The sequence below is a fragment of the Drosophila biarmipes genome, chromosome 2L (genome assembly GCF_025231255.1).
Source record: "Drosophila biarmipes strain raj3 chromosome 2L, RU_DBia_V1.1, whole genome shotgun sequence".
Taxonomy (NCBI): Eukaryota; Metazoa; Arthropoda; class Insecta; order Diptera; family Drosophilidae; genus Drosophila; species Drosophila biarmipes.
This window is the reverse complement of record NC_066612.1, coordinates 12,507,517-12,518,301: the sequence shown is the minus strand read 5'-3', so window position 1 is coordinate 12,518,301 and position 10,785 is coordinate 12,507,517. Positions and strand designations below refer to the sequence as shown.

General features: G+C 40.4%; 3 protein-coding genes across 3 annotated transcripts; 1 reads left to right on the top strand and 2 right to left on the bottom strand.

Moving 5' to 3' along the window:
• Positions 1 to 477: 477 nt before the first annotated feature.
• Positions 478 to 1,654, bottom strand: LOC108033374 (adult cuticle protein 1). Its single transcript, XM_017107692.1, has 2 exons — positions 1,586 to 1,654; positions 478 to 1,274 (listed from the first exon to the last, which is right to left on the bottom strand). Exons 1-2 carry the CDS (start codon positions 1,589 to 1,591, stop codon positions 873 to 875), a joined length of 408 nt encoding a protein of 135 aa, XP_016963181.1. The 5' UTR covers positions 1,592 to 1,654; the 3' UTR covers positions 478 to 872.
• A 3,441-nt stretch (positions 1,655 to 5,095) lies between these two features.
• On the bottom strand, positions 5,096 to 6,406 carry LOC108033359 (adult cuticle protein 1). Its single transcript, XM_017107670.2, has 2 exons — positions 6,322 to 6,406; positions 5,096 to 6,048 (listed from the first exon to the last, which is right to left on the bottom strand). Exons 1-2 carry the CDS (start codon positions 6,325 to 6,327, stop codon positions 5,617 to 5,619), a joined length of 438 nt encoding a protein of 145 aa, XP_016963159.1. The 5' UTR covers positions 6,328 to 6,406; the 3' UTR covers positions 5,096 to 5,616.
• Positions 6,407 to 8,998: 2,592 nt separating this feature from the next.
• On the top strand, positions 8,999 to 9,616 carry LOC108033533 (ATP synthase subunit g, mitochondrial). Its single transcript, XM_017107878.3, has 2 exons — positions 8,999 to 9,165; positions 9,222 to 9,616. The coding sequence occupies exons 1-2, from the start codon at positions 9,126 to 9,128 to the stop codon at positions 9,494 to 9,496; spliced, it is 315 nt and encodes a 104-aa protein (XP_016963367.1). The 5' UTR covers positions 8,999 to 9,125; the 3' UTR covers positions 9,497 to 9,616.
• Positions 9,617 to 10,785: the final 1,169 nt, after the last annotated feature.

Genomic DNA, 10,785 nt, shown 5'->3' with positions numbered 1-10,785 from the left:
CGATAATAGTTTAAAAGCCAACGGACTGTGTATACTAATTGGCTGTTGTTATGGGGTCTATTTAAATAGCATCAGCTGTATAATTTGAACTTGTTTTAGTGCAATATGCTTATGCATATGGCATATGCTGCCAGGTGATCCATTAGTGGCAGAAACTAGTTTAATGTGCTAAAGTCCAATAAATCCATTTTAATTTAATGCCATATTTACATGGATATTAATAATAATAAATGTTTACTACATTTAAAGTGTAAAATAATTTTATTATTTGCAAGACATGGATTGTGTGTAAAAACAAATTATTATAAGGTCTTGCTAAACCTCTAAATAAATTGTAATTTAAAGACCAAATGAAATGAATAAAAAGTGAACTTTAATAATCTTGTTTAATTTGGTTTATACTAAAAAAAACTTTATGACACCTGAAGTTATTTCTAGACCAGTTCCCCCCATCCTTCCCACAAAATAAACTTGATATACTTTAGTTACATTTTCTTTATTGGCAGAATATTTAAACATTTCCTTCGAGAATGCTTTGGGCCCTTCCATTGAAGGAAAGCTTGTGGTGGTTTTTCACAGGAATGCTTAGAAAATGTATGCTAAATAAATAGGTAAGCGAGAGAAAGAAGCAACCACAAAGGTGGCGGTGTGCTTGTGTCGAAAGGGAATTTTGATGACTCAGTTTTTGGGACAGGTGTGGAAGGATCCTGTTCAGGTGCTAGGTGCGAGTGTACCCTGTCTATATATTCTCTTTATATACAATGTATTTACAAAACAGTGTCGGGGCCAGATCCCCTTCAGCGGCAGTTTCCATGGTATCGGCGGTGGTCTGATCAGCGGAAGAGTTCTATAGAGTGTCTATAGTATCCTTCTTACAGAGTTCCGGGAGCGGGGGCGGCGTTGATGGAGGCCACCGACTGGATGTGTCCGGCCAGAGGAGCGGTGTGGACAGCTCCGCGGGTCTGGGCAGTGTAGACGCCCTCATGGGCCACCGGGGCCACGACGACGGCGGGAGCATGAGCAGCCACCACGGCGGGAGCAGCGGCATGGACAGCCACAGCGGCGGGGGCAGGGATGGCTGCCGGGGGCCAGGAGGCCACGTTCACGGCGGCGGGCCAGTGGGCGGAGGGAACGGCCCAGGGAGAGGCCACCACAGCGGGTCCAGAAACGGCGGTGTAGGACAGTCCATGGCCAGCCACCTGGGACAGCAGGGGGATCACGGAGGACTGCACGCCCATGGCGAGGGCCAAGGTGAAGACGACGGCGACGGCGAACTGAAAAATGTATGAAGTTGATTATATATCTTTTCAAAAATAAATATCCATATAGGGAATGTTAAGATTTGTTGATTATCTTGCAACTACATTATTTTAATAATATGTGTTTAAATTATTTTGAACAATTATAGATGAGATTAATCCTTGTTATGTTTAAGCAATCCTCTAATAATATTTTTGTAGCCCTTGGATAAGCTATCCAAAAATATTTACTTAACCAGGACCGCTTTAGGTTTTATACTATTGAAGGGCAACTGAATTCAATCAGTATCCTTAAGTAGGTTTTATTTATCCGTTTAATAACTCACTTTCATGATGCTGATTGTGGGTTTTGGGTTGCGCTCGGATTGAACTCTTGTTCTGAACTGATCTGTCAACGGTGCAGCCGGCCAGTTTTATACCTCACTGCTGACCACATCGGCTATAGGAAACAGCTACGTCGGAGGGTTCATGAAAGTGAGAGTTCACACACCATGACACCGTGGACACTGCTGACACTGCTCCGCATGCATATGATCACCGCTAATGACATGCTTCGGATCGGATCGGTGCTGATCGATCTATCGGTGGGGAGATCAAACGGCTGTGCTGAATGCCCTCAAAGCGGTTGCGTTAAGGAACTAGTTCCACACCTACTTTGTCATTAAGTTATTATATTAAAAATGCACAAAAATGCACAATAAACTGTCTTAAAAATAAATAATAATAATCAAAAAATGGGCAACTTTTATTGCTGAATAGTAGAACTACTTACAACAAACATTGTCAAACCAAAGAAACACAGCTAAGATTTGGGCATAATTCCAAGGTACAGGTGTATGCCCGCTAAACGATTGAATATTGAACTACATTTTAATTATATGTAGACACAGTACCCATGAACTAACTCAGAGTCACACCGCCATGTCCACGTATTACACCGCCCCAGAAATGCATTCTCGGTGAGTGTGTTTTCCATCTCCGTGGCCATGTGGCACCATGCGGGTCCAAGTGTGAGTCCAAGTGAGTGGCCCAACCCACTTTTAAGCTGCAGTTCCGGTAAGTTGATTTTCACTCCATCACACCGCCACTTTAATTACTTAATTGTTGTTTGTGCGCGATTAGCATTTCAGTATGATTTATAACACGAATCCAATTATGGAGCGATCGGTATCCTGTATAAGGCCGGCTAATAACTGATTTATGTGTCTTAAGGGTTAATGATATGCCAGGAAACACCCACGGTATCGATTGACTTTTATGGGGAAGTTTTAGAAGTGTAGCAGCTATTTGAACAGTGAAAACCTAAAATTATTTGTACAATATTTACCAGTAAAAAATTAAAAATCTTTTTATAGAAATACAGCCAAAACTTACCCAATGATAATTAAATTTATACCATCTAAATATTTTAAGTTCTTTTTCGTTTAACCCTTTATAAGAAAACTTAAAATGTAGTTATTGAATGAGTTATATGCTTTTTATCTTAAAAAAAAGTATTGCCTATAAAAATATGAATAAATGGTACATGTAACTAAAAAATTTTTTAAAATAAATGTTGTATTTGTAAAAAGGTAATATAATGTTTTTCAACAAGGATAACTTCTACTATTTAAAGAGCAATGCTAAATTTAGCGTGACAATGGTTTAATTTGGCACTCTGAAACGTAAACTTAACTCAGCTAAAAGGCATTCCACCTTTATCTTGGTTGCCAGGCTATTTCCCTAATTATTTCCACCTCCGATTACCTAATGGAATCGACGTTGCACAACATTCACCTGGCTGAAATAAATCGGGATTGTGGGTGTCTACCGCCAGGAACGGCCCACATAAATATATCGCAAACCCATTAGGTGCAGCAATTAAATCCGACTTTAGTGCAAATTTGGCCCAGCAAAGACAATTCAATTATGCCGAAAGAAAAACTTGTTTTCAGGCCAATGTGGGTGAGATCGATCGAGTCTTAGCAAAAATTCTCGGCAGACACCAAAAAAGTTCAAGTTGAATTCTGGCGATGCCAAGATAATCTGTAATTAGCGGCTGCTGGGGCAATTACTTAGTTGTACCAGAAGCCTAGGTGCTGACTGAAACCGAAACTTGATCTCAGTGCGATCTGTAATTAGCGCTAAGCGTTTGCATAATTAAGCATACGCCCTGTGCGCCCAATACGTGCATATGGTCTGGGTCTGCTCCAATTAACTCGATCTTATGACCATTGGCCCCCAACTTGACTACCGTTCAGCAGTGGTCGCTACCAAGCATTGCCAAGCAAATTAGGACCGTCACTATAATAATACACACTTAAAGACAGAGACAAAGACACATTTGATCTAGACATTCTTGGCAGATATGAAATCAATTGAACAATTTGTCCGCTTTTCAAGGTCGAACAGGTGCAAAAAGACACAAGGCTATAATCAACTAATATAAGCCCTATGATTTAGTTATATTTAATGAGAGTTGAAAAGTGATTCAATGCTTTGTCTTTTAGTAAGGTAAAGGTGGGTAAAATAATCTGGAAAGAATAATTGACTTTTAGTATTTGATAAAAAAAATAACTTTATTTTATTTTTGAAAAGCAAAATGCTGGGAAAAAGAAAAGCTGAGGAGTAATGATTATTATTATTAGTTAAATTCAATTATACACCAAGAGAAAATGTGTGAAGATCCTTGAGGCGGGTCGAGTTTTCATTTCGCTGAAAATTTACAGGGCTGGCCATAAAAGCAAAGCAAGGAAAACTAATTAGGCAGATATTAAATTTACCTTACGCCACTTGGGTGCTGAGGTCCAATTTCAAGGTGAACACACCACATCATGTGCGGCAGAGCAAATTATGTCTCTATATATTTTCCTACCCTATGCTAGTGGCCCCGCATGCGCAAAAGGGAAGTTAAGATATATAAGCAGCAATGCGATAGTTTAGGGCGCCACCTACCGGCTTTTCCAGTACATGTTATGTGGGCGGCAGACAGATTTAAACGTTTAAGCCGTTTGTGGGCGTTAGAGTGGGCGTGGCACTTTTAAAACCAAGTTCCTTGTTACTATACAAATTTGTAATGTATATACAATAGAACAGAATAACGCAAACCTTAATTAATAGTTAAATTATATTTTTATAGTTATTTAACGCATAAAATTTAGCTCAGCCGATTTTCATAATATTCGATTCAAAAAAGTTTCAATTTGGAAATTTGAGAGCCGAAAGGCCATGGTGGTGGCCATTGCCACCATTGTCAAATTTCTGTGTTCGAAAATAGAATTTCTGTGTTCGAAAATCAAATTTCTGCTTTTCTTTTTCGTCTTTCCTTCACTTTGCTCTGCCGCTTTTAGAAATAATAACTTTTGCCTTTAGTGGGTATTGCTGTGCACTACTGTTGCAGTGATCTACTACTAAAAGTTATCTTTTTTAAAAAAGGTATGAGCATTAGATCAACACATATTTGTGTTTCTTTTTGTTAAGTTGGGTGGTTTTTTTGTTTCGTAAAAATATGTTTCAAAAATGTAAATAAAGTTTTATATTAAAAAATAAAACAGCAAAATATGTGCTAATAATTTTAATAAATCATTTAACCGCTCGTAATATAAATAATTATATTAAGAATTATTTGTTTTATTTACACATTTTATTAGTTATTTAAGCTTCTTTTCTTTGTTTCTTGGGGCAGATTATTTATTTATTATTTATTAAATATCACAGATGTCCCCTGAAATAAGCAAGTTGGGGACTTGAAATTAAAAAACGGGGTTCGAGAAGTGTTCTACTTCATATATCCAACTTTTTCAGGACAATGACATTTTCCCAATACTCTCCACCCCATATTTACAAAAACAAAGTAGTTAGTTCGTATAAAAAACGCTGATTGGTTTTATTTATAACGCTTTCGTCAATCTTTACATTGTTGCAGATTACTAGAGTACAATGGGATATTTACAGGTTGACAGGGCAAATCATAGGACGATATGCCCGACAGATAGATAGATATAGTGATAGGTGTAGAGTAGAGAAAGACAGGATAGCAGATGGGAAGTAATTGAAGAGTTCTCAAAAAATAAAATTAACATGCTGTCGTTTGTTGGTTTGTTGTAGTTGTTGTAATTGCTGTTGGACTTATATATTGCTGAGTGCGTTGGGAAATGTCCAAGGGGATATGGACATGGACCCAAGATCAGGATCGTGTTCGTATCGGGGGGACTAAGAGCGGTGTGCTTAACAATAAGTGTACAGAGAGAGATGGGTATTTATCCGGTTGGTGTAGTCGTGGGAAGTCGCTGAAGCAGTTGGAGATCAGTGGGAGTTACTGCCATCCATCCGCTCCGTTTGGCATCGGTTCTGTTTTACTGGGCTAGTAGTTCCCGACTTACAGAGTTCCGGGGGCGGGGGCCACGTTCACGGAGGTGGCAGAGTTGATGTGTCCGGCGAGGGGAGCGGTGTGGATGGCACCACGGGTCTTGGCCACATAGACGCCCTCATGGCCATGGCCGGCGGCCAGACCAGGTCCCTGGGCGAGGTTGATTCCGGGAACGGCAGCACCGTGCCATCCGGCACCGGTCAGACCCCAGGGAGCAGCAGCGCTGGCATGGACGGCCACGGCGGCGGGGGCGCCCCAGAGGGCACCGTTCCATGCACCGTTGTTCCAGGCGCCGTTCCAGGCACCGTTCCAGGCTCCGTTCCACAGACCAGGTCCTCCATGGGCCACGGGACTCACGTAGGACACACCGGGAGCGATCTGGGCCCACGAGGCATGAGCTCCAGCCAGGGCGCACACGAACATGACTACGGCAACGGCGAACTGGAAATCCGCACAGGAAAGGCAATTACTCACAATATTCTAGCAACAGTTCTTGGGATAATTTAGAAACTTTTCAAAAACTTTTTCAAATTTTTGAAATGTTTCTTAGAATACTGCTTTAACTACTCTGTAGTAATTTTCCAGAATACTTTTTCGAAAATTCTAAAAATGTTTTCAGAATAATGCTTTGAATATTTTGAAAATGTTTTCCAGAATATTCCTTTGCAAATTCTGAAAATGTTTTCAGATTTAGTCCCGCTGGGATCACCTCACCTTCATGTTGGTTGTTTGGGGTGGGTTTTGAAGCTGGGTTGTTGAAGGAGAAGTACTAGTGTTGAATACTCAGCGAACGAGTTGATTCTGATTTCGACTACCAAATTGTGGCAACTTATATACGAAAAACGCGGCGCGGACTTTGCTTCGCTTTTCCAATTCCAAAACCGAAACCTGCCCCCCAAGCCAAGAAAATATATATCAAACAGCGCCAGAGAGGCGAATGGCGCGAGAGACTCTGCTCTAGAGACGCCGACGCCCAAGCCCGAGTCTTGGGCAGAATTGGAGTACCCATACCCATAGCCATACCATAGTAGATCCGCTCCGGGTTTTGGCCTTTCACTGCCCAGCTGCTCGAAGATCTCCGCCTTGGGTGTCGCTTCCCGCTTCACCTGACCACCACCCTCCCAGGCCACGCCCCTCTCACCCACGAAAAGGGGGCGGCGGGCGTCAATGATTGCGCAAATTGCCACAGTCGAACTTCTATAGCTCAAAACCAATATGGCACTATATTGAAACGAATGGGCAGTATGTATATGATACTTGACCACGCTTAAATCATTTTTAATTTATAACAAAATATATATATAGCTTCGTAAATTTATTGAAAAATGCTTATTCCAAGAAAAAGTTAACGAAATAAATTACTTTTAAATTCAAAGAGCAGAATTAAGAATAAGGATTAAATATATAAACCTAATTATTATTTTATACTGTATGTTAAATGACAAAAATAGTAACAAATTCTTTAAAATAAATAATTTTTTTTATTTAGTGGAAGGTTAACCCACATTTTTTTTAAGGAAGCTGCACTGTATAAACAAGAATTTACAGCCGAGGGTGAAACACAAATACACATAAGCATAGATATTGAACCGACACAATCGGTTGGCCCAATCAGCGCTTGAAAATTGCCACAAACACCAAATTATATTGATAAAGCACAAACACATTTAAAAAGTCATAAGCATGTGGCCCAAAGCATTCAATTTGCAATGGCACAGAGCGCAGTTTTTGCTGCATTAGCTTTCAGAATTCTTTGTTGCAATTATATAGCCCGCACAGTCCGTTGGTATGAGTGTTCAGCTTGGGGCATGGAATTTCAGTAAAGTTAACTATAATAAAGTCGCGTGCCTACACTGAAATAACAATTACTTCGCCCCAAGGCGGACTTAGAACTTAGCCTCTGCAATGACTAAATCAATGCAATAATATTAATTGGGCTTTAAATGCCAAAAAGGAAGTCAGCCGTTAAACTCATTTGGTAATCGATTGTGGTTTTTACATGTTCACACATTAAAAAAAGAAAGGCCTTAAAAACTCAGTATAGCATTGTGGATATTTGTACGTTTATTGGATTTTTGAGATGTTTAATAAGACCTTAGAATATAAAGACTTCTTATAAAACCAAAAAATATTCCAAATACATTTCGTTGAATGTATAAATAACAAAAATTCAAAATATTTCAAAGCACGCCCGTCTATATAAGATATATAAATCGAACTGACGTCAGTAAGGTCGTGATTTCCCACCGCGAATTCCAGAACTCTGGAATTTTTCGCAGTGTTTTTAAATAAACAATTAGCCTCTGCAGTTTTGCCTTGTTTTCGCTGCCCGCCGCTCCACCGAAAATAGGAAGGCAATTCTCGCATTCTGGCGGGGCAACGCCCAAGAATAAATATAATCAAAGGCTGTCAGCATTGGCAAACAATAAAAATGCAAAAGAGCAAAGCGAATTGGTGGACTACATTTCCATGTTTGGGGCATTTGGCTTAAACCCCCGGCCAATTGCAGCCTCAACTTGAAATTGTCATGGACATGCAGATCAAAATAGCTGGCCACGTTTTTTGTTTCTATTTTATATGGACGTGGGTCAGAGTGTCAAACTGGCCAAATGCGAGGCTGAAACCATTTAGAGGACAGCTGCAGCGAAAAATATGTATATGCGATCCATTAATCACACCCAATATGATTATGCATAGGGCAACTTAGCGGTCTCGGTGGAATGTCATACTCGTCTAACTGGCGCAATTAGACCAACTCTGTCGAGAAAACCAGAGCAATTTTGATTTGAAGAATGGGCCGGGCCCTTCACCTCGGTTCTATAAGAGCTTCATTAATAAAACAGCATGCCTAAAATATGCATTATGGCAACCAATTGCATTCAACCGATGACGAAATACTCGGCGTTTTATTGCAAATTTGGGAGATTTTTATGGCGATGACCAGCAGACAATGCAGGCCAATTTTTTAGGGCGTGTTTCCATTTTTCCTATTCTATTTTATGCCATTGTTTCGCTCTGGCAAGTGGGCGGGGCGCTCTAGTAATAACCATCTTGGCGGTTTGGTAATGATCGGTCAGTTTATCGCCCGCAAATCGCATAATTGGCGCAGGTTATTTTCAACCAGGCCGCAATTATGCAAATTTTCCAAACACATTTACAAGGCACTAGATCATGGTAAGAAAAAAACTGAAGTGAGCTTTACCTATAAGCTTGACATTTATTTAAAGATTTAGAAATTACTTTAAAAGAAAGTGATATGATTATTTAAATGTTAAAATAAAATTTAAGAATATTTAAAAATTCCTGTTTTTCAATCATGCGAGATTGTCGATTTCCAACACTTAAATCGTATAGTGTGCATCCGCCTTTTTAAAAATATAAGTGACAAGGAGCCATTTGCAAGCCTATCGAAAAATTCTTGACAACTGTTCAGTTTGATAACTTTGCACGACAACGTTCCGACGTAAAATTGTTAAATCTCCAGAAATTTGAACTTGTTTTATTTTTCTATCTATAAAATGAGTCAATTGGTTGCCAAGGCCCAGGCCCTAGCCAACAGTAAGTTGTGCACTCCTATTTTGGCTAAACTATAATAAAAATCTGGTGTTACACAGAGCTTGTTGTGGCAGCACGTCCGCAGCTCGAAGAATTCTGGAAGTATGCCAAGGTGGAGCTGTCGCCTCCGCTGCCCGCTGATTTCCAGAAGTTGAAGAAGACCGCAGAGAGCGCCAAGAAGGTCTCCAAGAAGGATATGATGAAGAAGTCGGGGCTATCCCAGATCACCGTCAGCGAGGCCTGGCTAAATGTTCTGGTCACCGTGGAGGTTATCACCTGGTTCTACATGGGCGAGGTCATCGGTCGCCGTCACCTCGTCGGCTACAAGGTCTAAACTAAAGTGATCCAATGCTTTCCTTACTGTTTTTTGTTCTATGTATGCAAATTGCTTTTTGCTTGCATGTATTTTCTGTGGCCAGGTGCACTGAATAAAGGCGCCCTATCAGCATTGCAATCATGGGTGTAGCCTTTTTATTTCATAGCTCCAGACCTGTGTTTATTTAATAATCTTAAGTTTATGGTAAATTACCAAAGGTTTTGGTAAATTACCATTAAAGACATTAATATGGTGCACACAAAGGTTGTTTTAAGGATTTACTGAACTTTCTAGAATAGAAAACTATAAAAAGTTCCCAATTCTTTACTTCAAAGTAATATAGTGCTTCCTTATGACTTTCAATTGCTCGTTAATATATGCATGCATAAATTCTTGGTGACCAGGTGCACAGCATGAAAACGCCCACTTCGTCATTCGGAGCTGCCACGCCTTGAATTCCGGATAACCATTGGCCCGGCATGAGCAACGCGCTCAATTGAGATCTGCGATCCGCCGAGCTGGCATTGATCTTGGGCAAACAGTTCTGAGACTCCGCTGCGAGGCGAGTGCGCAGGCGTCCGAGCGGCAAAGCGTTGGGTTTCTAAGGCGCTGAGACTGCGGACACGGGCTGCGGCCCGGTCAAGTGGCATAAATCAGATTGACGCCGTGGCAGTTGCACAACCCAAGCCAAAACAATGGCAACGGACGTGTGCCCCACCAAAGCGGTAAAGTCGAGGGTAGGTCTTTCTAACTAAAATCTGTTTTTGCCATAAAAAATATTTTATTTTAAATGCACTTGAATATACAAATACAAAGCTTTCATTTGTTTACACCAAATTTACATTCGTTTAAAACAACCATTTAGCAGTTGATAAAACAAATACCCAAAAAAAGAGAATGTATAGGTAGTTGATTTGATATAGCAATTGAGCTTACAGCCTTAAATCTAGTAAGACACCTGTTTAGTTTGCTATAGCACATAGATCATTTGAGCTATTAGCTGGACCTCAATTTTATTTGTCTGACTGTAGATCGAATTTACCTCTTGTCCCAATTTTAATGGCATTTTAATAACAAAGCCAGCCAGCACCAGCCTTTGCTGCAATCTCACCGCCCGATTGCATCATGCCAAGTCCGCACAGACTACATAGTATAGTCTGGTGGGTCCTTATCACAGCTCCCCGACCGACACCGCCCACTTTTGGCTTGATGAATGCGAAAATCGTATTAAAATCGCATAAACAGAATGAAACTAATTGTCTAGGGGAGAAGGGAAGCCTCTGGCTAAGGGGGGAAATCAATGTTAG

Bases quoted from the DNA above. Each gene is read 5' to 3' on its own strand.
- LOC108033533 (XM_017107878.3), top strand. From the start codon at position 9,126: ATGAGTCAATTGGTTGCCAAGGCCCAGGCCCTAGCCAACA. The intron at 9,166-9,221 runs GTAAGTTGTGCA...GGTGTTACACAG, and splicing joins GGCCCAGGCCCTAGCCAACA to AGCTTGTTGTGGCAGCACGT.